The sequence below is a fragment of the Cydia strobilella genome, chromosome 14 (assembly GCF_947568885.1).
Source record: "Cydia strobilella chromosome 14, ilCydStro3.1, whole genome shotgun sequence".
NCBI lineage: Eukaryota > Metazoa > Arthropoda > Insecta > Lepidoptera > Tortricidae > Cydia > Cydia strobilella.
Genome location: NC_086054.1, coordinates 3,535,506 through 3,561,606, shown reverse-complemented (window position 1 = coordinate 3,561,606; position 26,101 = coordinate 3,535,506). Strand labels below are relative to the sequence as shown.

Here is a 26,101-nt window from a genome sequence, read left to right as displayed (position 1 = left end):
CGATAGCCCTCATTCGGATTCCTGATCAGGAAACCGAACGTCTGAGGCCAGCCTTACCGCAGACGTTCGGAATTTTCATTCGGTTTCCATACGGAATGACAGGTGGGAACGAGACGACGCTCTACAAATGCAAAGCGCTGTCTCGCTTGCACCTGTCATTCCATACGGAAACCGAATGACAGGTGGAAACAAATGCATAGTGCTGTCTCGCTTGTACATGTGATTCCGTACGGAAAATTTTGCGAAACGTCTGCGGGCAGGCTTAATCGATGATCGCATGAGATTTGCGTTACATTGCCACATTTGATCGATCAATTAAATTTGCTGCACCGTCCAACAATCGAACATGTCTCAAACCACACCAGCGTCGTAAGGAGAAAGCCATGTTGCCATCTCGTTCCGGCCCACCGCATAAACTCCTTTAATTAACCTGTGTTGGCCCAATACATATGTGTCCTACAACATGAAGCGAAACCGTAATTAAATTTAAAATGCTCTGGTACACCGACTTTGTCAGTAGAAAAACGCGGCAAATTTTAAAAAAATTTAGGCACCAAGAGTTGACTTCCCATAGAAAATTTTAATTTCGCGCCTTTTTCTACTGGCAAATAAGCCCAGTACAGACGATATGATAAAATCGACCGATTTGATGATGAAAAATTGGCGTCATGGTGATATATTTGAGCGCTCTAAAACAAAATAAATAACTTCTAAACTGTCTATCCTAAAATTATAAAACCGGACAAGTGCGAGTCGTACTCGCCCACCGAGGGTTCCGTACTTTTTAGTATTTGTTGTTATAGCGGCAACAGAAATACATAATCTGTGAAAATTTCAACTGTCTAGGTACCACGGTTCATGAGATACAGCCTGGTGACAGACAGACGGACAGTGGAGTCTTAGTAATAGGGTCCCGTTTTTACCCTTTGGGTACGGAACTCTTAAACTAACAAGTGCTAGTCCGCCTCCGAATTGACCGAATCGAGCCAAATTGGCGTTTGCGTCCACCATCTGATTTGATCAGACAATTTAATTCCATCAAAAACATTACTCGTACATGTAAAATGATGCCCGTCTCGCAACCCAAAACTTCTACTACAAAAAAGTTTAAGGTCCCTCCACACTCATGCGCGAATCACGGCGCGAAGCCGCAATTCGCGCATGAATGTGGATGGACCTTTAGAGATGTAATATGATACCGAGTCGGTTATTTTAGTCAGTGCCAGGAGCGTTAAAACGGCATTAATATTAGATATCTTAAATTTTTAATACGTATAATGACTTCGCCATCGCACGGCTGCATAATGACACAAGGATCATCAACTATTAAAAATAATTCTAATTGAACATAACGCTAGCGCTAATCACATGCAGCTTGAGCATTAATAGTACATTACTACAGAGGCCGGGAAGAAAGGGGTTGCCGGCCGAATAGAATATAGTTATGAGGCCGACAACCCGTTTTCACGCCGATGTATGTATAGGTATAGTGCTTTTCTCAAACGTTTAATATAGGTCTATAGTTTGTCAAAGGACTGTCTTATTTCAAACATAGACAGAGAGAATCATCATACTATCTTTGTCTTACACTAGTACTAACACCCAAAAGACAAGGATGAGTAGTTTTTTTTGTTCTTATTTACTGACAAGATTTGCTTGACCAACTATATATAGGTATAATCAAATATCGTTTATTGTTTTTTTTTTAATCTTTAGGAGTATTCCAGCGTAGCAAAACCGTCTCGTGTGATGCGGAAGGGTCCTGGATTTTCCCCAGGCTACCATCCCCCCACACAGTCCTACCGCTCTAATGGCCCTAGTGCCATAGAGCCCGTCAGGTTAAAAAAAAAAACACAAACAAAATGTTTTTTTTTTAATAGGCGTATTGGCAGAATGTCATAAACGAACCAAAAAGCAAATATTGTTTATAGTTTTTTTTAAATGGCTGAATGCCATGATACTGTGCCACAATTATATGTGAAATAGAAATTAAAAAAGCCACTTCCCGGCCTAGGCCTGCCACTGTATGAAATTTCATTAGTTTCATTACAGACCTCTCGTCTAGCCGTGCCTGAAACGTGATACTTCCCAGCCTAATATAAAGAACGTAATATCAATATTACATAGCATGTTTGAGAAAATAGTATTTTATACAATCGTGATATAATAGAGAGCTTTTCAGTCGAGTACCGTGTTTAAGCAACGAAGCTTGCTGAGTAGCTTAAGTTAAGGTACGAGATTGAAAAGCTTGATTATATCACTATTGTATACAATACTTTTTCTACGAGACAAAAAAAATAATAGTTTCAACTAGTACCTATAGAATCATATACGTAAGTAAACAAACCAAAAGTATACAGCTAAGATACGCGAGCTGCCGCGACCCGCGATACCTTTATACTCGTACGCGCACCGGCCGCCGGGCCCGGCGCCCCCGGCGGGTTGGTCAACGACACCTCCTCGTTACTCATGAGACCCTGGTACCTGCTCCGCGCTTCATAAGTCATAAACGCGCATGTGACACCCTTCATATAGCAACATCCATACCCTACGGAAACCGCTTAGCGTTGCTTGTTAGTCTCCATAGGCTACGGTGGCCAAAATCGAGAAAAAAACTGTCTTAAAACTGAATTTAGCAAGGAGCAGGTACAGTTACGAGGAGCATAAGTTGGGTTATTAAAATTTTCAAATTTATTTTTTTCCGCAAAACCTGCTTTGATCGCCCGCAAATGACCTACCTATCTTGAATCAGCATGGTCGGCTGATGTTATTCTGCAAGTGGCATCGTAAGGACCCGATTCTGACTGTTTTTTTCAGCCGTTGACTTAGGAGCATAAGTTGGGTTATTCAAATGTTCAAGTTTTTTTTTGCGCAAAATCTGCTTTGATCGCCCGCAAATGACCTACCTATCTTGAATCAGCATGGTCGGCTGATGTTATTCTGCAAGTGGCATCGTAAGGACCCGATTCTGAGTATTTTTTTCAGCCGTTGACTTAGGAGCATAAGTTGGGTTATTAAAATTTTCAAATTTTATTTTTTCCGCAAAACCTGCTTTGATCGCCCGCAAATGACCTACCTATCTTGAATCAGCATGGTCTGCTGATGTTATTCTGTAAGGGGCATCGTAAGGACCCGATTCCGAGTATTTTTTTCAACCGTCGACTTAGGAGCATAAGTTGGGTTATTCAAAATTTCAAGTTTTATTTTTTTCCGCAAAATCTGCTTTGATCGCCCGCAAATGACCTACCTATCTTGAATCAGCATGGTCGGCTGATAGTATTCTGCAAGTGGCATCGTATGGACCTGATTCTAAATATTTTTTCAGCCGTCGACTTAGGAGCATAAGTTAGTTTTTGCATTTTATTATTGCCTGTCTAACCTTATTTAATGCCGCCAAATTACCGTACTGTGTCGGTGTTATATCGTCTATAGATGCTTATGTAGGGCTTAGATCGTTAGTATCTGTGTCGATTGCTTGTTACACCCTCCCTACTGAACTATCTCGGCCAGCCAATATGAATTTTTCGATTTTATTTTTTTATCTATTGAGATCCTAACGATTTTAATGTCTGAACAAACGTGAACTAACGTCGCCCGATGGATTCACATGGTTATTTTGACTGATTTCGGGGTGGGGTGGTTAGCGTGAAGACAGCCACCCCACTTTTTAAAAAAAAATGAAGGAATCGGGTCCTAACGATTCCAATGCCTGAACAATCATGAACTAACGAATATCTTGCTGTCTAGACCAAAAACACAAACAATAAGTGGTTTGGGGTGGCTAGCGTGAAGTCAGCCACCACCATAGAATAAAAAAAAATATAAAACCACGAAAATCTTTTAATCTGTTTCGAATACCCGCAAGTTACCGCACTGTATCGGTTATATATATCGTCTATAGATGCTTATTTAGGGCATAGAATCATTAGTTTCTGTGTCGATTGCTTGTTACGCCCGCCGGCTGAACTATCTCGGCCGGCCAATATGAATTATCCGATTTTATTTTTTTATAGCAAATATATTGAGATCCTAACGATTTTAATGCCTGAACAAACGTGAACTAACGTCGCCCGATGGATTCACATGGTTAGTTTGACTGATTTCTGGGTGGGGTGGTTAACGTGAAGACAGCCACCCCACTTTGAAAAAAAAAAAAATGAAGGAATCGGGTCCTAACGCTACCAATGCCTGAACAATCATGAACTAACGAATATCTTGCTATCTAGACCAAAAAAACTAACAAAAAGTGGTTTGGGGTGGCTAGCGTGAAGACAGCCACCACCATAGAATAAAAAAAATATAAAACCACGAAAATCTTTTAATCTGTTCTGAATACCCGCAAGTTACCGTACTGTATCGGTTATATATCGTCTATAGATGCTTATTTAGGGCATAGAATCGTTAGTATCTGTGTCGATTGCTTGTTACGCCCCCCCTGCTGAACTATCTCGGCCGGCCAATATGAATTTTTTGATTTTATTTTTTTATAGCAAATCTATTGAGATCCTAACGATTTTAATGCCTGAACAAACGTGAACTAACGTCGCCCGATGGATTCACATGGTTAGTTTGACTGATTTCTGGGTGGGGTGGTTAACGTGAAGACAGCCACCCCACTTTGAAAAAAAAAAAATTGAAGGAATCGGGTCCTAACGCTACCAATGCCTGAACAATCATGAACTAACGAATATCTTGCTATCTAGACCAAAAAAACTAACAAAAAGTGGTTTGGGGTGGCTAGCGTGAAGACAGCCACCACCATAGAATAAAAAAAATATAAAACCACGAAAATCTTTTAATCTGTTCTGAATACCCGCAAGTTACCGTACTGTATCGGTTATATATCGTCTATAGATGCTTATTTAGGGCATAGAATCGTTAGTATCTGTGTCGATTGCTTGTTACGCCCCCCCTGCTGAACTATCTCGGCCGGCCAATATGAATTTTTTGATTTTATTTTTTTATAGCAAATCTATTGAGATCCTAACGATTTTAATGCCTGAACAAACGTGAACTAACGTCGCCCGATGGATTCACATGGTTAGTTTGACTGATTTCTGGGTGGGGTGGTTAACGTGAAGACAGCCACCCCACTTTGAAAAAAAAAAAATTGAAGGAATCGGGTCCTAACGCTACCAATGCCTGAACAATCATGAACTAACGAATATCTTGCTATCTAGACCAAAAAAACTAACAAAAAGTGGTTTGGGGTGGCTAGCGTGAAGACAGCCACCACCATAGAATAAAAAAAATATAAAACCACGAAAATCTTTTAATCTGTTCTGAATACCCGCAAGTTACCGTACTGTATCGGTTATATATCGTCTATAGATGCTTATTTAGGGCATAGAATCGTTAGTATCTGTGTCGATTGCTTGTTACGCCCCCCCTGCTGAACTATCTCGGCCGGCCAATATGAATTTTTTGATTTTATTTTTTTATAGCAAATCTATTGAGATCCTAACGATTTTAATGCCTGAACAAACGTGAACTAACGTCGCCCGATGGATTCACATGGTTAGTTTGACTGATTTCTGGGTGGGGTGGTTAGCGTGAAGACAGCCACCCCACTTTAAAAAAAAAAAAAAAATGAAGGAATCGGGTCCTAACGATTCCAATGCCTGAACAATCATGAACTAACGAATATCTTGCTATCTAGACCAAAAAAACTAACAAAAAGTGGTTTGGGGTGGCTAGCGTGAAGACAGCCACCCCCTTTTTTTTTTAAAAAAAATCGACTTTGGAATCGGGTCCTAACGATTTTACCTACTGAACAAACGTGAACTAACGATGAACTAACGATATAGATATGCCATTTGCGGGCAAACGAAATGGGGTGGTCAACTTCACGAGGGTCTATTCTGTGGGTATTGGAAGGAATGTGTCAGAGTATTTACCCGGGTTCCTTGGAGATGAAGTCGTAGAGCGCGCGACCGTGCGGCGGTAGCTGCTTGTCCCGGCTCTGACCGCTCTGCTGAGGCTGCCCCTGAAACATACAAATAAAGTACCTAATAGGACAATCTTACACAAAAAGAACTTAGTTCTAAGCTCATAAAGGCTCGTTAGGGTACTATACAGGTAAAGCGGGTTCAGGTCCTTTAAGAACGTAACTCGCTGAGCACTGAGCGGACTGTCATGCATCTTATACGGATTAAATCAGTAGCGTATTTGTAAGGAGCTCTAGCAGAATTATTTTTAGGGTTCCGTACCCAAAGGGTAAAAACGGGACCCTATTACTAAGACTCCGCTGTCCGTCTGTCTGACACCGGGCTGTATCTCATGAACCGTGATAGCTAGACAGTTGAAATTTTCACACATGATGTATTTCTGTTGCCGCTATAACAACAAATGCTAAAAAGTACGGAACCCTCGGTGCGCGAGTCCGACTAGCACTTGGCCGGTTTTTAGTTTTACAATCACCTTTTATATTGTGTGACATCCATATTGCGTTCGCAAAAATGTATCACAGGTTAAATGTGTTCTTTTAAACTAATCTCATTTTGCATTTAAACAAGTACGTCCTATGTTCCCAATTATCAGTCTGTCATAGTATAGACGGAATCATGTCTATGACACACATTAAGAGACAATCATGACTACTCTGCCCCAGTAACAGTACAGGATACGACCAAGACCCGGCTTAATCCTCATACGAGACACGTCTACTATATCGCTACTTATGTCAATGAGCCATGCCCCATTCATGCTAAGTACTCCATTGAGTCATCGTCCGGTTGCATCTGCCAAAGGAATTTAAACTTTAAACCGTTAAAATAAGGTCGTGAACGCATTTGGCGTGACCGAGTTACGTAAAGACTCATTTATAATGTTTATTTTAAAGATGTAAACAAAAGCAGAACGTTTCTCGATAGCTCGATCGATTCTAGGGGAAGCCCGCCCAATGTTTGATATCAACAACAAATTTTCGCAAAATCTGTCGTTGCAAAATCGACTCTATATCGTACGCCAAAGGTTTAAATTTGGTGGTGTATTAATGTATGATATGAGGTTGCGACAATTATTTCGGTACATTGACTTGCAATGATCGAAATTGTTTGCTACATTTTAGCGGTTTCTGATAATTTAATGGAAAACCATTAGCAAAAGCTAAGAATGACTAACAATTCTTTCGTGGTGAAATATTGACAACAGACTTGAGACTTGAAAAAATAAAACTCTAATTAGGGTTCCGTACCCAAAGGGTAAAAACGGGACCCTATTACTAAGACTCCGCTGTCCGTCTGTCTGTCTGTCACCAGGCTGTATCTCATAAACCGTGATAGCTAGATATAACAGTTGAAATTTTCGCAGATGATGTATTTCTGTTGCCGCTATAACAACAAATACTAAAAACAGAATAATATAAATATTTAAATGGGGCTCCCATACAACAAACGTGATTTTTTTGCTGTTTTTTTCCGTAATGGTAAGGGAACCCTTCGTGCGCGAGTCCGACTCGCACTTGGCCGCTTTTTTATTTTATTTTCATACTTATTGTATGGATTTCATAATATGTAAGAAAACTTGTCTTTTTTATTTACAAAAAAAACTTGCTCCCCTCTGGGGAATTGTGCTCCGACGGTTTTATATATGAAAACTATATCCTCCAACCTCATTTAAGAGTTACAACATGATAGTAGTGTTGGTCTACTATAAATCGGCATATTCTAGATATGTATATAAACGTACCTACGTTTTGGTGTGTGTGTGTGTGTGTGTGTGTGTGTGTTTTAAAATGCGACACTAAGGGCCTGTTTCAAAATGTCCAAATAAAGTATTGGTTAGCTTATTAACAAATAAAATTAACTGCCAGATAAAATTTTCTACATAAAAAAGCATTTTATCTACCAGTTAAGCTTATTTGGAGAATGTGAAACGCCAACGACGACTTTATTCGTCAGATAAGTGGCAAGTAGCTTATTCAGGACTTTACTTGGACATTGTGAAACAGGCCCTAAATATACTACCCACCTACCTACTTACTACGATAACTTTTTTCTCAGAAGGACACCTGCTAAGAAGTCAATGATGATGAAATTGCAGATAATAATGACTGGCATTGTCCATTAAACTTTTTACCTTTCATTTGTAATGACATGATGTCATGTTTTTGTTGTAAGTCAATTGAATTATTGATCTGATGCAATGATTGTGCAAATCCATACATTGCATCGTGTCTTAGATATACTGCGTATTTGCATATATTATCGTTAGTGGTTATAGGTAGAACAATTTGTTGTTCATCCTAGTTATTTCACTTCCTTGCTTACTTAGTAAAGATAAAGAATTAAAACGTGCAAAAACATGTTTGTATATTGCCGTGCTGGGCAAACACTTCTCAATATCTGAACTCGGTAGAGTACATAACATTATATGATATAGTATATCGGCGTAGGTTCCCTTTCGTTAGATGGCGTCTCCATAGCGCCGAAGAAGGCAATGACAATAGTTTGATGTAACGAATGTAAAATATATGCAATACCTATGATTGACCCATGTGGGATACCGCTATAACCTATAGTGGATGTTGGTATGACCGTGTCAAAAGCCTGTACCTGTCCATGTCTATTGGTCCGTTGCGACGGTAACTTGCGTGGAACATTGTTCCGCATTCCCTCTAAGATCCTCATGAGGAGCACGTTGGGGGGCAGCTTCTTGACCTTAGTCCCTGCTAGGATGCGGCATTCTGGGCATCATAGAACCGACTATAACTAAAGCACTGTTCTTCTAATGTAAAGTGCACTACCTAAGAACGACCCTTGTGGGATCCCGCTATAACCTATACTATAGTGGATGTGGATGTTAGTATGACCGTTTCAAAAGCCTTTACCTGTGCATGTCTAATGATCCGTTGCGACAGTAGCTTGCGTGGAACATTATTCCGCATCCCCTCCAGGATCCTCATGAGCAGCACGTTGGGGGGCAGCTCCTCGACCTTTGTCTCTACCAGGACGCGGCATTCTGGGCATCGCAACTCCTTGTGGGATTCCACTATAACCTGTAACGAAACAAAAGGACGTTAACGCATCTCTTATAGACTCCTTAGTATAAGTAGTATAACCAAAACAAATGTTATTTATTCAATTAAAGTTGTTTAACGCTGTGAAATAATTTGTCGCTTACTGACGCCATAGTAAGCACCCAGGCACATTAGTCTGTCTCTCTTTCATATTCTGTGTTACATAGAGATTACACCTTTTTACCTGATTACGGCTAAACTAGAAAAGGATTAAGATTTTAGTAGTGTCATCGGTCAATCAAATCAAACGCATTCAGAACATTTACACCACTTGCTTTACTTTATTTCTGCAGACACATTTATGTCTATGCCAAATTACAGCCTTCTAACACACTACTGATCACTGAGGTAAACCACAGATAAGAACCACGGACAGACGAACATAAAAAACTATTACCTATAAGGGTTCCTTGTCGACTAAGGAACCCTAAAAGACGTTTAGCTAACAGTCTACGTCGGTCGGTCAACGCGTGTGGCTCCTGCTGAAGCTTCTCGTTATGGAACTAAACATGTCGAGCAATTTTCGGCTTAAAAACGTGAGTGACCCGTTTAAATATATTTAATACTAGCTAGGTAATGCGAAACAACGCTGCCCACTCATATATAAACGCTCTGTAAACAGAAAATAATGTCAAGGTCGTCTGAAGCGATATTTACGCTTCCCAGAGATCAGTCAAGCCTGGAACTTTCCAGCTGCGTACTTTTAGGTCTTATCATACTTACTATACCTAATATTGTATAAATTCGACCGTTGCCAAATAAAACTAGCTAAGCGACTAACCACTTAGGACTAGTTAGGACACAGTCTGGAACCCTGTATCGATTCAGTCTGAACTGAAATAGTAAGTTTTAAAAGTGATTTTCAGATTCACGTAGATTTTCATTGAGATTTGAAAATTATCTATATCTGGATTGATAACTCCGGTTGAATCGAGATCGATTTGTCGTGGAATTTTATTATTATTATTTCTTTATTTCAGATAAATTTTATCCATATTGTTAGTTTGGCTTATGACTACGTCAATTACTTAACTACTACTACTAGATTATTTATTTATTTATTTATGATTGCGATCTTGAATATTAATCAAATATGTGTATACATGTACGTATAACACCAGCGTTGACCTCTGTAAGATAGTCTCATTTTTGCCACGGATAGCTTGTCGAATGTTATGACTTATGTCATCGTAATAAGGGTTACAAATTGTCATTTAACAGTCGCACAATCGTTCACACGGACGACGATAGAGTCAAGTGTAAAAATATGGGTGCACGCACTCATCATACTCAAAAATATGTCCCATAGCTCTTATGTCAGCGAATTAAGAACTATGGGACATACTTTTGAGTAATTTGTATGCATATTTTTACACTTGACTGTACCAATCTCGTAGTTCAGAATCTGCATAGCCAATTAGCCATTAACCGGACCTATCGTGTCGGTAATGGGTTTACGAGTAATAAAGCGGTGATTAACGCCTTTATAAGTTTTATAACACCTACAGACTTTCTATGCACAATATTGTTATTGTGCACACTTTAATCTGTTATGTTGGAAACCGAAAGGATTAGACGGAAATATTTTTAAGCAGTGTATTTATATCGCAGATAATATGTAATGACCGATCGATAAAGAAATCTACTCCTCATTGTCTATACTTCTATAGTCTTGTACTAAAATGACATTCATTTAGATTTTAGGGTTAAGATGTAGATGTAGCTGCTGTATGGTCTTGGATTGAAACCTGCAGGAGTACGATCCAGAGGGTCTACCACCACGTTCGACGTGTTGCCTCCCTGTTACACTTACATACGAATTTACAAGTGCGACAGAGAGGAAACACTTCGAACGTGGTTCGCGGTAGGCCCTCAGATCCAGAGTTTCTCGAAGTGGGGCACGCTTACCCCCAGGGGTTTGCCAGTGCAATATTTGCAATGGGTTCGCGACAAGAATTAGCATATGAATAATTAAGGCAGACTAAAAAAAATTATAGGAATATTTCGTGGGGTTATAGGTAAGTTTGAGAAACCCTGTTGTACATTCCATTTTTAGTCGCAATAAAAATCGCCTTATGTCAAATTGAGACACGTTGTTTCTTTAATTTCGAGGCCCTATTATACGTATTGTTAATATATTTGTTTGTAAATATACGTATCAATAGTACATAAAGGCTGGTTTAAAATCTACCTATATCTAATCTTATCGCGCACCGATATTTTTTGTGAGTCAAGGCGACGTGATTACCTACTTCCTAATTATTCATGAAGAAAGCTAAAATGGCATGCTAGTTCGATTAACCAATTTATTTCCCAAACACCGACACCAATTTATGTCTCAAGATTGGTTTGACAAATTGGGGCATTCGAACTATCAATAAAAATAAGTTTTTGGCAAAATAAAATGGTACAAGCTTATATCGCTGACTGTACTTTTCTTTCCACAGGCAACTAATACTAATCGAGACAATTCTAAAAACCCGAAACACAATTAGGTTGCGTTGTTTTATCACAGAGTTCCTATGGCCACCTCCGGTCTCCATTATCAGGAAAGCTCGATGGTACAATGACATTGCATTGTCACCTATGTATGTATATGCAAATTTTATATGGATGTGTGTGTACCTATCAAACTTCATCTTAAGTTTTCGATTATAATATACAAACCCCCTGGAAAGAAAATTGTAAATTTTTATGTAAATAAGCTTTACCAAGTTCATACAATACAGGTTTTTTATTGCTGTTCTGAATAAAATTTATGTAAGTATTCAAATTTTACCTTCATCCATTTACATAAGGAGGAAAATTGTATACAACATAAAAATGCGAAACAAGAGAAAGTGTATTATCACAGAGGTATCATCACAAATATGCAAATATGAGAAATGAGAAAACCACTCTTCGTATTTCTTGAGAAAGATGTAGTTTCGCGAAATATTAACTTTTCTCTAAAACGTGCAAAATTGCATGCGAGAACACCAAAGATTTTAAACCTGATAAGATTGTAACCGTAGACAGTAAAATAAGTTTTAAATTTACCTCCGACGTTTGGAGGACGGCGTTGTCCCCGTGGTCTCGGAGAAGACAAATTATTTTACGCGATGAAGTCCCGTCGTTGTGAATAATAATGAGTAAAAGTCGTGAAAGTTTAAATCAGTGGCGTAGACAGTAAAGCTTAACAAGAAATTAATATACCTATTTAATTGTGTGCCTTATCAAAGTGTAATGCAAATCAAGGTTGATTTGTGCACTTGACAATAAGTGTAAGAAGACTAAGAAGTTTTGCAAATGAACAGTAAGCTGCAGATAACTGCCCCCCCCCCCCCTCACTGCAAACAAGTTCTTGAGTTTCTATGTAGGGGGGTCAGTTGTCTCTGCAGCTTATATTACAGTACGTACTTATTAGTATTATTTAAAATCAAAGTAAACCCACCATAAGTAAGCAGCGCGCCACAAAGTCAAAGAACTCGGTGAATAATAGAATGGACGCCATATTGTTGCCATGGCAACCGAGCTTGGAAACAGCGAAAAACCGGCCAAGTGCGAGTTGTTGGTTCCGTGCCATTACGCAAGAAACGGCAATCACGTTATGTTTGTTGTATGGGAGCCCCATTATTTATTTTATTCTGTTTTTAGTATTTGTTGTTATAGCGGCAACAGAAATACATCATTTGTGAAAATTTCAACTGTCTAGCTATCACGGTTCATGAGATACAGCCTGGTGACAGACGGACAGACAGACAGCCCAGTCTTAATAATAGGGTCCCGCTTTACCCTTTGAGTACGAAACCCTAAAAATGAGACCTTCAAACCCCCCTCCCCCCGGCTCAAGGGCTACGGCCGGCCGGGGACTTCTGATATTATGTTCACCTCCTAACTAGGTAACTAGTCCAAAGAAAGCACAAACGGGACCCTATTACTAAGACTCCTCTGTCCGTCTGTCTGTCACCAGGCTGTATCTCATCAACCGTGATAGACAGTTGAAATTTTCACAGATCACGTTTTCTGTTGCCACTATAACAACAAATACTAAAAAGTACGGAACCCTCGGTGGGCGAGTCCGACTCGCACTTGTCCGGTTTTTTTTAAGCATTCGTTGCCTGACCTAATATTAGTGTATGCGCGATGATACAAGTAGAAAAAGTACGAATAGGTATTTTTTTTATTAAAAAAACTGACCGACATCTGACCCTATGTCTGTAGGTAATTAGGTATATCTAAATATTTTTTAAAACACACGTGAAAATTTGTTTTTCCGTAAATACTCCAATACAGTATACCTACAGCTAGGTAACTAGAGTTGGACCAAGATAAGTCTGCAACGATTTTGATAGCACACGCAGTGCAAGTGTTATTTTAAATGTTAAAGTTTTATGAAATTATGACGTATAAATAACACGTGCACTGCGTGTGCTATCAAGATCGTTGCAGTTTTATCTTAGTCTAATTGTATTTAGGTTATTAGTGTTATTACCTTTAACCTACTTATTAGTAGGCCTGATAAAATTACCAGAGTAACAAGCGGCGGAAATCACAGTCAAATTTATCATCTGAATCAAGCGCTACAGGATGTATCAAATGTGTGTAGGTTTTTGTATTATAAATATGCATTAGTAATTTCTATTACATAAGTTTGACATGTATGAAACTCGACACGAGAGTGAAATTCACGTCGGCCTATAAAAATAGACGCGATCGAGCAAACCTAATTACCCGGCCGTTCCAAATAAAGTCCGATTTTCCAGGCTAAACATAGCAACTTCAGTCTAAAATGGACAGTCCTGGCTAGGGTTACTGCGCGTCAGGGATTAAGTATCAGGAATGTGAGAGGATAGGAATGTATTATAAAATTTATAAATCACTACACCTTACGAGCATAAAACAAAGTTCTCCGCCGCGCCGCGTCTCTCTGTGTGTATGTATATTCGCGATAAACTCAAAAACTTCTGAACGTATTTTCATGCGATTTTTACCTATCAATAGAGTGATTATTAAGGAAGGTTTAGGTGTATAATTTTTAGGTTTTGTGTAACCCGTGCGAAGCCGGGGCGGTTCGCTAGTTTTTGATTAAATTGAAAAATAGCACGGGCTGTTAGCCAAGCCATCAATTTTAACAATTCTTTTGCACGACTTCCTTGGTTCTTGTAGTTTTTGAAACATAACCTTATTTCGTATTTTTCCTAACCGTGCAAAAAATGTCAGCGCGTGGCCCACCATCAAGTTACACAAAAATTATCGATAAATGACTAGTTTCAAGAGTGATTCCTAAGCGGCGGGTTTCAATGAATAAACATAACTATTTCGCTATATTTTACACTGTTTTATATAAAATGTAACTATTTTCAAATAATGAGGAATTTACAGAAATTATACGTAGAATGTGGTAAGTAACCACTCTCACTGGGTAACCACTGGTAACCCTAAGATCCAACCGCAAATGTCCAACCCCGTCTATTTATACCACGTGGGGAAAGTGGGGCAGTTCGATACCAATGGTATTGTTTTAGACGTTTCAGGATTCGGGCGCATGTAATGAAATACATTACGACCTAGTTGGGATGTTATGGTTTCGCAGCGATATTATAGGCCGCTATAAGTATTAGACTAGCTTACCGAACTGATCATAAACTGAGAAATCTGCAACATTGGGGAAAAGTAATATTTACCTCAGTTATTCTACAATGTTAGGCCTCGCTTCTGATTTATAGAGGAAGTATAAATATAAACGAACGCGTACCTTGAAGGGATCTCCACTTAACGCTATTAACCTTTGGCTATTGACTGGCAATCTTCTGAGTACACTGTAACTGTATACGTATCGTAACTAAATAGGTTTTAGTACTGGAGCTTTATGGGTGGATATATTACATTACATCCCACCAAATAAAGGATAGATACTTTGAAGTCCGAATTATCATATACAATAATATATACTTACATGATAATTCGGACACAACCGCATTATATACATAGTTACATACTGTCGGACATCGCACAGCCTAAACCATTGAAGCGCTGTACTCCCTTTTTGGCGAAAATTGTATTGCCGAATTTCACTTGGCAACCAACTTTTCGCCAAAGTTTCATTTGACAAACCAATCGTTACCAAATAATTATTTCGCAACCATTTCATTCCCCAACCCCATAGTTGGGAAATGAAAATGACGTACTAGATTGGGTTAGGTTAGGTTGGATTATGTAAAGTTGGGAAATGAAATTCGGCCAAATGAAACTTTGGCGAAAAGTTGGTTGCCAAGTGAAATTCTGCAATACAATTTTCGGCGAAAAGGCAGAGAACCCATTGAAGCCTATGTTGTATATGTTTAGGCTAAACTTCGTTTTAAATGGAGAGTACGCTACACATTGGGTTTTTATCATCATCATCATCATGTCAGCCGATAGACGTCCACTGCTGGACATAGGCCTCCCCCAAGGCTCGCCACTCCGACCGATCCTGTGCCGCTCGCATCCACCGAATTCCCGCGACCTTCACCAGGTCGTCGCTCCACCTCGTTGGAGGCCTACCGGCAGTTCGTCTTCCGGTACGCGGACGCCACTCCAGAACTTTCCGGCCCCACCGGCCATCAGTTCTGCGAGCAATGTGCCCCGCCCACTGCCACTTAAGGTTTGCAATTCTGCGAGATATGTCGGTGACCCTAGTTCTACTGCGGATATCATCATTTCTGATTCCATCACGCAGAGAAACCCCGAGCATAGCTCTCTCCATTGCCCTTTGCGTGACCTTGAGCCTTCTTATGGCGAGACTTCATGGGGTTTTACGACTAACTAAAATTACTTTGTTTTGTGAACCGTGGCAATAACATGCACAAATGGATGCAACAGATGCGTAACAAACATTCGCACAAGTCCCACAAGGATCGGATAAGTTACGTGGGTGGATTTGGATTGTCATGTTCTTATTTGTAACAATTTAATACGAGTGTCTGCAGACAGTGAATGTCCAGCAACAGTCACTAACAATAAAATCTTGCTGCAATGTTTTAGGCGTATGTAGAACGAAAACTTATAAATGATAGAAACATGTGTAAAGTTGGTCTCTTCTTAAGCTTCTACGATTGCCTAGGTAAGACTTCTTTTTTCGGTGTCATTGTTTTCACGGTTTTATCAATCGATCTGTTTTACGAGGATCTAATTTAAATACCTATAAGTATAGGACTATAAAACAAAAAAAGGAGTCGCTGCTTGATGTTTTTACAGAGACTCCGAAATCCAAAATAAATTTATGACTGAAAGGTATTTACTAAATCATTGTTCTACGATTTACAATTTGGTTGGAAAAAAATTATAGAAATAAAAATAATATAGTTACTACCAAGTCTAACCGGCATACACACGAGAAAGTCTGGTAGACGGTCATACCTTAGCAGACAATCTTATATACCCACATGGAGTACGTATACACTCATACAGTTCTGTACTTTCTGTTCCTCCACAGTCGCATCAGTAGGTTAAAAGTATCCATTTGTTCAGTGCCCATTCTAGTCAAGATCAACTCAAACGTCCTCGCTTACACACCAAAGAAATTAATTACACGAAACTTATGTGCCATAATCGAAAATGGACCGTAACATTATTAAACAGAGTTGGAATTGTAGTGGCAGAAATTATTCGTAACATCTCATTTTTCCAGATGTCTCTATAGAAGAAAAAGACAATTCGTGTTAAATCGAGCAACTGAAACGGTCTTACATTACATCAAATTACCATTTCAGAATTTAATTAGGAAACACTGGAAAAAGCGAGTAAACTGACTGGTGGCCTATACTTATTGTAGTTGTAATTTTTTTTTACCACTAAATAAATGAACCTCTCGCGATCACGCATTTTTTCAGTAATTATAAAAATACTATTTAAAAAAAAACTTATGTTAATGCCAACACATTGTTAAATTTGATAGATTTTAATTAGCAATCAGGTCAGAAAAATACCAACTTTACTAACATTGACGTGTGCTCTAGTGGGTCTATGGGTTAAGATACTTAATTCGTATCAGTTTAAGTGCAGTACAAAATTAAATAATCCTGAGTACCTACTCTTAATCGTACGACTACGACCCATAACGGAATTACATCGGGATGAGTCAATAGGGAGTGAGTAAGCGAACTGGTAGGACCAAAGTTAGTTGGCCCCTACGACTTTTGTGATGTCATGTAGTATTGTAGAGTATTTCAAACTAATGTTAATTTGAAAAAAAAAAAAATGGTACAAGCTTTTATCGCTAACTGTACTTTTTTTTCCACAGGCAACTAATACTCATCGAAACAATTCTAAAAACCCCGAACACAATTAGTTTGCGTTGTTTTATCACAGAGTTCCCATGACCACCTCCTGTCTCCATCATCAGATCAGCTACATGTCATCATAATATTGCATTGTCATGCGATTTACATACTCGTAGACAGTTGAAATTTTCACAGATGATGTATTTCTGTTGCCGCTATAATAACAAATACTAAAAACAGAATAAAATAGATATTTAAGTGGGGCTCCCATACAACAAACATTATTTTTTTGCCATTTTTGCGCAATGGTACGGAACCCTTCGTGCACGAGTCCAACTCGCACTTGGCCGGTTTTTTTATCCCGTATTCCGTACTCATAATACATTGGGCACGATAAGGAAAGCTGTGATGTTTGACATATAATTTCATACATTACAACCGTTATGTACAATTTGTAAAGTCTTGTTCGGCAGTGAGAATTTTCTATAATCGAAGTCCAGCATATGGATACAGATAAAGTGCCAAAAATATGTATACAGTACCTAAATTTCGAAGCAATATTATCGTCGTCTGCACATATTTATTTTTGGCGCGTTGGCCGTGTCACTATCTTAATACATATGTGATATTGGCCTTTACTCTTAAACACGCCAGCGATCATTGTCAAGGGGTCCGCTGTAACTGGCGTGGCCCACTCTTATAGATTAGTCTTAATAAACGATGTTTATAGTGTTTATACACGATGTAGAGGGGCTGCTACCACAGGATGCGAGCTACTGTGTGAAACATTCTTCGGTACGAAATTTTAATGAAATGTTTACATACAATTTCACTCTCTCCCTACCCTTGATTTGCTTTATTTTTTCTTTATTTAATTCTTTTTTTGTGAAAAGCTGAGATATGACATATCACGCGATAGGTAACTATCCGATATAGGGCACATCACAAATAAGGATTTCACAGCAAGGGCTGGCAATAATGTTTTCCAAACTTTGTGTTGTGTTCCTGCCGGTGAGTAAGGTTGCCAGAGCTCGAGGGAGAGGAGTTTTAGGGTCGGCAACGCGCATGTAACTCCTCTGGAGTTGCAGGCGTACATAGGCTACGGAGACTGCTCAACATCAGGCGGGCCGTATGCTTGTTTGCCACCGACGTAGTATTAAAAAAAACTGAAAGTACCCTCAAGAAATACTACTGAAGTTTAAACTTACCCGTGTTTTTTTAAATGCACATATATTTTACTTTCCTCGTATTCGAAATGAGAAGTAGAGTGTTTAACTCGGGTGAAAGGCACCATTTCAGTCTCGGAGTATTAGCGGTCTCACTGCGTTCGACCGCCAAACTACCTCGACAGCTACGGGTGCCTTTCATCCCTTGGTTAACTTAACAATCTACTATTTTACAAGCTTTTCTTTAATTTACAATTTGTATTCAATATTCAGTTTTTTATTTGCTAATAACACAGACAAAAGCCATGCAAATGTAATAATAAAATATCACATAAATACCTAATTACACATCAAAGTCAACAATAAAAACCTAAAAAACAGTAAGAAAAACAAACAAAAAGAGATCTAGAAATAATACATTACCAATTAAGAAAAAAGAAATTAAGAAATAAATTCGATGTTTATTTAGTGGGAAAGTTACTTATAATTTGGTCTAAGGTCGTTTTTTTTAGTTCTTCGTAAAGAACTCGTAAACGGTAGCCCATAGCAAAAAATAGTCTTTTACGTAAATAATACGTATAAAATTTCCTAGAAAATAGATATACAGGTTGTCCCAAAAATTTCACGTCAAACTGACATATCACGTCACTGGAGGTAGGACATTATAAAATGATCATCCAAACCAGCTTAACAGTTAGCTTCACCCCCATCCCCCGGTACTTTAAGTATATTGTTTAATACACCATTCCCTACAACTAATATGCCGAAATACGCTTATACACGAATTATTTCCCCCGATTGGTAATTTTTGGTTTTCGTTTCTATACTCTATAGTATAGATCATCATCATCATTAATAACAATTTACATTATGTTTCAAAAATAGAGCGGCAAATAGACGAATGAACGAACGAAGTTCTTATTCTTTATTCTTATCCTAAGTGGTAGGCGGTAGCCTCACTGGTCTAAAGTTTATCTATACTATATATTTTGAACTTATTAGAAGGCAAGTTTCGCTATAAAGACACCACGGCTGACCTAAGCCCTGTTGACCTAATAGAAAGTACTCGTCGCTAGATATTTCGCATGCGCTCAGGAAGGTGCAAATCTCCATTACGACTAGCACTAAAACACTTTTAGTACCAACAGCGGCGTGTTTACTTTACACTAGAGATGCCACGATTAATATGCAACTATCCGGTATTCGGCATGTTTTTCAATGTTCGTATTCGGCCGTTATTCGGTTAAAGTGTCGAATCAATTTTTTATCAGGTAAATATACGTCTGCGATGCGACGAGCGAGACTAAAAATTTTATATTAAAGGAATATATTAAAGGATAGGAAACCTACTCATACTGATAGGTACTTAAATGGCAAATCGCATCACCATCCCAGTCAACTTGTTACAGTAGGCAAATCTTTGTTTCAGAGAGCCCAGAGGATATGTGATGACTAGCATCTGGCCGCGGAGCTCCAGCATGCCAGGCGCGCGCTCCAGGCAAACGAGCTCAGGATACCGCGGGTCAACCAGAGGTCCCACATTAAGATCCCCACAGTCGAGCGCAGGCCTGCCATTCTGCCTTTTGTCAGGGGGGTCACGGACAGGATCAGCCACATCTTGAAGCGTGCTTCTATTAAAACATATTTCAAGCCAATGAAGAAGATGTCACAATTCCTGAGGCCTGTAAAATGCAATACCCCTCTACAGACTGCAGGAGTGTACAGGCTGGACTGTGAGTGTGGCCTATCATATGTCGGGCAGACGAAACGGAGCATTTCCACTCGGGTGAAGGAACACATAGCTGATGTCAAGCACCGTCGACCTAGGTCTGCTGTCTGTGAGCATGTCATGGATAAAGCCAATCACTCAATCAAGTTTGATAAGCCTCTGGTTCTTGCCAAGGAGAAGCGTTACATACCCAGAATGCTGCACGAGGCCATTGAGATTAAGAAATATCCAAACTTTAATAGGGAAGATGGCTTTTCTCTACCACCAGCTTGGGATCCTGTAGTCCATCTGATAAAGGAGCAAGCGAGACATAGACTGTGAGACCTTAGTGTTGGATGATGCTGGACATTCTGATGTTTTGAAAAGATGTGTCCCGCCGAGTTTGTTGCCGGTCCCATATTGGGATACCCTCCTACAATTTAGGAGGGAATTAAATCTTCTCGGGTCCGTGGTGTAGGGTTGGAGCCGGCGTAGTTTTTATCGCGTATATATATATATATATATATCTTTACTTGAAAAATAATTATAGTGTATAACTAGCCTTATGAACCGATTTTGCATGTACAACCAGCCTTAAAGTTTGTAGTATATGATTGTTCATTATTTTAGTGTATTTTTGCACTTTGTAATTTTTCCTCAGTCACCCGTTGACCACGAACGCTGTAAAGAGTTCGAAACGTCGGGATGTATTATAAATTCAATATACGCGATATAATCCGTTTTCATAGTTTTATTTCATTAAAGGATAAATTAAAAAAATGGAAATGGATGGCCCGAAGCGATTTGTAGTGCCGTTTTTCATTATGATTTAATTATTTTGGCGAGGGTGATAAATTGATAATTTTGAGTCCCTGTACCTTTTGACCTGTTTATTTTAGGGAATTGCCTACGAAGCGATTAATCTGTATCTGCTAGTAGATAATGTAACGTTTTAGAATGGTAAGTAAGTAAGTAAATACACTTTATAGTTAAATACATATGGTGCCATTTACCATACTAGTGCGATAATTTTAGCTCATTACGCAACCATGTCGAAATTTAAAGGGCCATATGTACTGTAAAACGTTGTACGATACATATGCGAATAGGTAATTCGCAATTTCGCCACTCGTTGCGAATTGCCTATTTTTCGCACTTGTATCGTAATGTACCTACTATTATTGCACCACTAAAGAAAAAATCAAGAATCAAGAATCAAAAAGAATCAAATGTTTTATTTTGTTTGTTTGTTGTTTTAAAGAATCAATAACAGATGGTTTATTTTTATTACTATTAGAATGTTATAGATGAACCGAATAGTACAACCGAATATTCGGTTCGCTAAGATTTGAATCGAATATTCGGCCGAATATGTATTCGTATTCGGCAAAGACTATATTCGTGGCATCTCTACTCTACACTGTTTTAAAATAAAATGTACCAGGAGAACATGAATCTTACGGAGACTTCGCCCTTTTTGTTCCGACCGAGCGCCCTAATTTCCAAATGTGTTATTTTAAATACGTAAACGATTTTGAATCTTGTTACTGTGGAGGAAGGTTCAAATTGTTTGAATGTTATTGAGAGTTGTGTACGTTAAATCTGTGTTTTGTTACAAATCTTGACAAGAGAATTGAGTCGTAGTTTATTACAAGAACTATATTTTAGTATTGGTAACAAAAGCTAAGTAAATGAAATGATCGATTTTAGTCCATATAGTTTGTTTATTATCAGACTTTGCTGTGCAATGAAGGGTAGAATGTGTTTATATCGTCCATTAATAATGAAACTATGTAGCTTCTGTCCGCGACTTAGTCTGCCTGGAATGATAATGATGTTAATGACTGACAAAAACTGTCCTATGTCCTTCCAGGCCTCAAATTATCTCCGTACCAAATTTCATCTAAACCAGTTCAGCGGTTTAACCGTAGGTAAAGAGGTAACAGACAGACAGACAATAATCAAAGAAAATATGTTTCATTATAAACACATCGCCGACATAAGGGGTGTGGCAATGGCAATAAACTAATTAAAATACAGGTAGGTACATATATTTAATAAGTTATTATACCCAGCAGTCGGTATACGATATTAAATTGCATATATTATGATAGCACTTCAACTCATTATAATAATCTCACTCTAAATTATGTAATTAACATGCGCTTGAAAATGTTATAATACCTATTTTGATTAGATATTTTAAATTAAATTGACGTCAAACTCGCCACAACTGCGGTTTTAACATCAAAAGTTTATTCAATTATTTTCTAAAATGGCGCGACAGATAATGTGGCTTTGGTATTATTACCTTAATAGGGAAAAAGGTTTTTAACTATGCCTTTCCGTTCCCCTTAACTATTCGTATACCTATGTGATGTACATACATATCCTTAAAACAAGGTTCGGAAACTTTTTCCTGAAGAAGACCCAACTGTAATAAATAACATAATTTTTCAGGATTTTTTTAAGGACTTTCTAACGGAAAATCGGTTTCTGGACAGCAGAAGCTACATCGAGAACCGTGGTTTAGCAACCCCTTACCCTAGAGGGCCACAAAGCCCACGAAACGCACGCCCCGAGCGTCAGGAGCGTGCTCGTGGCGATTGGAGCGTGCGTTCCGTGGCCGAGGCAGGCAAACATTACTGGCATTACATACACAGTACAGTACATAGGAAACTTAAGTATCAAAATACCGGCATTAAACTTTAAGGCCGTTTTAGGCACGGCATAAGCCCAGAGTCATCTAGGGGCCCTGCGGCCTTAGTGAGAATCTTACAATTTCTATTCCTATAGGAAGACCTAAGATCTGCGATGCAATGAGTCTTAAGACCCCCTAAGAGGCGATATTAAGAGATCAAAAGTTGGACTGACCTTGAGACATTTTAAACAGAACGTGTGCTGGCAAGGCAGCACTCTTGAGGAGGTGTCGAGCCGCTCCAGGCACACGGAGCACTCAAGAAGGTCGTTCAGCAGACCCTCATCCATGCCGGTCGCAACCTAGAAATAAGTACAAATTAACCATTTCATTTTTGAAGTAAAACTTCTTTAGGCGCGACTAGAGGGTAACTCAGATTTTTTGTTCTGACGGAAGTAACGCTCAATAGTGACACACGCACAATAGGACACACGTCAAAGTGCCAACATAGCGATAAACGTCATCGTCAAAGAAGTTTTAATTCAATAGCGCGTAAAGATTACACGCACACATTTTTTTTTAAACAGGGTAAGGACATTTTGTTCGACTTATATTGACCGGGATATGGACCGTGATTACCTTTTGTATTGTTTTCGAGCTCTCGATATTTCGACGCAGTTACATGCATCTTGTTCACATGTATCGGGAGCTCGAAACTAAAGGAGCCCACTGACTATCAGTCCGCCGGACGATATTGGCCTGTCAGTTAGAACAAAAATTTGACAGTTCCGAACAACTGACAGGGCCCCTTAACCGTGAACCATTCAAAACTGTTAATGACATTTTGATTTAATATTTGTCCTGTTTTGCATTCAAACTGCAAAAGATTCAATAAATTCTGGCATTTCTAAACGTACATACCTCATGCCTTTCTTATTGATTGTCATTTCAGTAACTACAATGGCCTAGAATTAAAATTGGTTGACCGTATATAACCCACCCGTGTAATATTAGTTTACCTTTACACAGAGAATACATTAATTCTCTGTGTGTGGTTTCGTTTGTCACGTGAAAAACACAAGCAAAGCCATTCACCTAATTACGTCAGTTAAAGATGATATTTTATCAAACTTTATCAGGCATGATACACCCAAATAGGTGTAACCTGCCTATCAGTTATCTATGCAAAATTTTACAAGACTACACTTCACAATATGGGGCATTTTCTATAAAAAGGGACCTTATTGTCGATGGCGATTCCGCCGCACAGCGTCGCGCGGCATTGTATTTATATCAGAGCATCGTTAATAATGGCGTAAGCCCCATCGACAATAAGGTCCCTTTTTATAGAAAATACCACATATAAGGTGCGTTGGGGTAAAACCAGAAGCAATACATACTTTAGCAACACTTATGCTACTGCATCGCTTATCAAAGCATCATCTAACTTACGCTGCGTCTTTACGTAAGCGAACAACTCACGAACGCGAAGCGGCGCGGCGGGCCCACGGCGTTCGCGTTCGCAACGAGATCGTCCACGTAGGGACACTTCTATAGGTATCAAAGGATTGATTCACCCCGCGCCGCATCGCTTCGCTTCGCGTTCGCGTGTTGTTCGCCTACGTAGTACGCTGCGTTACTATTGCTACAGTAGAAAATGGTTCTAGTTTACTAGATATGTGCACCTTAGACAATAACCAAAGTTCTCATCATCATCATATATGAGTTATACTCTTGTCGGTGGAGCGATTTCCATGTGTCGGTCCTCTGCCTTCTCCTTGACAGCCTGATACGACACGACGTTGAGTTTTTCCTTTACTTGATCTATGTATGTTCTCCTTGGTCTCCCCCTCCGTCTCCTTGCCTCAACTCTCCCTTCAATTATGTTCTTGATAAATTCGTCGTGTCGTAGCAGGTGTCCAAGCATCTTTCCTCTTCTATTTTCTATGGTTCTCAACAAACTCCTCTTCTCTCCTACCATGCGTAAAATCTCTTCATTTGTTTTCTTCTCTGTCCAACTGACCTTTGCCATTCGTCGCCAGCACATCTCAAAAGCCTCCAGCCTTTCCCTATCACAAAGTTCTATGTACGTGTTAATCTTCTTACTCACACTTAATAACACTTCCAGCTGATTGAAAACAAACATAAACAAACACATATGTTTACCATTTTCAAGCCATCCTGTCCTGTCCCTTGTTTCTTTCTTTAACATTACTTGCCACGCGATTATAAACCTTACTTCATTGACAGTCAGCTCTTAGTTGACACTTGACTTAAAAAGGGCAGGAAGGAAGTTAAAATTAGCCGCCCTTAATACAAACAGGCTGCAGATTGCTCAAACAAAGAACTTAATTATTGAGTTGGTACCTATAAGAAATTTCATCATCAAAGGTAATTAAGTCATGTGTTAAAATACCTATGTGAACCTGGATGGCTGGAGTTTTCAAGCGTCTTATACACGGTGGCAAAAAAATAAGTGCATTCCCGTTGCCAGAGAGGTTTTGGGATTATACTGAGCAACTTTTACTATGAGACCAACAACAAATTTTTTTTTCGTGATTTCGTAGTTGGTCAGATGTTTTAATTTTCGAATAACTATTAAATTTAAAAAATAAAACCGCCTACGCATTATGCAAAAAAAAGGTTTCGTTGAAACCCATTGAGCCCCTCGGACGCATATCGCGTCTAAAATGTCAATCCAAATTTAATTTCAAACTCAAATCCTCAAAGTCATGATTTCGCTGGGGAATTTCAACCCCTGAGACTCCAGGGGTAAAGGTGAGTAAGATAGGAATACTAGGTATACATATACAAGTGCAATGCAACATGCAACGCATGTCAATGGTGAGTCCCTAAGAGAAAAGGAGACTTTGCCAATTGAGTCCAAGGCGCTAGATTAATTTGGCTCATACGATATGACCTCAGAGCTAAAATTAGACATCAGACATCTCCAATTTGTCACAGCGCTATTCTCTTGGCAGTCCAAGGGAGATTTTAATTATTTTAATTAATCTTTGTGGAATTGTGTATGTGTGTACGTCTGTAAATTTTTAAGAATCTTGCCATCAGCCAAATTGTACAACATGGCTGTTACACAAGGTAATTTGACAGTTGCCTAAAATTCCTTAGAATTCTTGTACAGACCTAAAGGTTGACTGGTAAAGAATGCTGTGTGGCATAAGTCCAGCTTTTGGAACTGTATATTTTTATAGTGCAATATAGTTTAAATACATAAAATAATATATAAAATCAGTGGCAGAAGTCGCTAAGCAGGTGAGATACTCAAAATGAACTAAACACACTTATTGTTAAGTGAATAAGAGTAGA

At 38.9% G+C, this 26,101-nt stretch overlaps 1 protein-coding gene across 3 annotated transcripts in view; it reads right to left on the bottom strand.

Annotated features, from left to right (window-relative positions):
* LOC134747104 (E3 ubiquitin-protein ligase SH3RF1-like) overlaps positions 1–26,101 on the bottom strand; it is an 80,609-nt gene that overhangs the window by 50,904 nt on the left and 3,604 nt on the right. For all 3 annotated transcript variants that reach the window (XM_063681674.1, XM_063681675.1, XM_063681676.1), the window contains exons 2-4: positions 23,011–23,136; positions 8,831–8,998; positions 5,898–5,986 (exon numbers count right to left, since the gene is read on the bottom strand). In XM_063681674.1, the coding sequence (XP_063537744.1) occupies positions 5,898–5,986; positions 8,831–8,998; positions 23,011–23,124 (371 nt within the window). In that variant the 5' untranslated portion in view covers positions 23,125–23,136. The remainder of the gene's footprint in view (positions 1–5,897; positions 5,987–8,830; positions 8,999–23,010; positions 23,137–26,101) is intronic.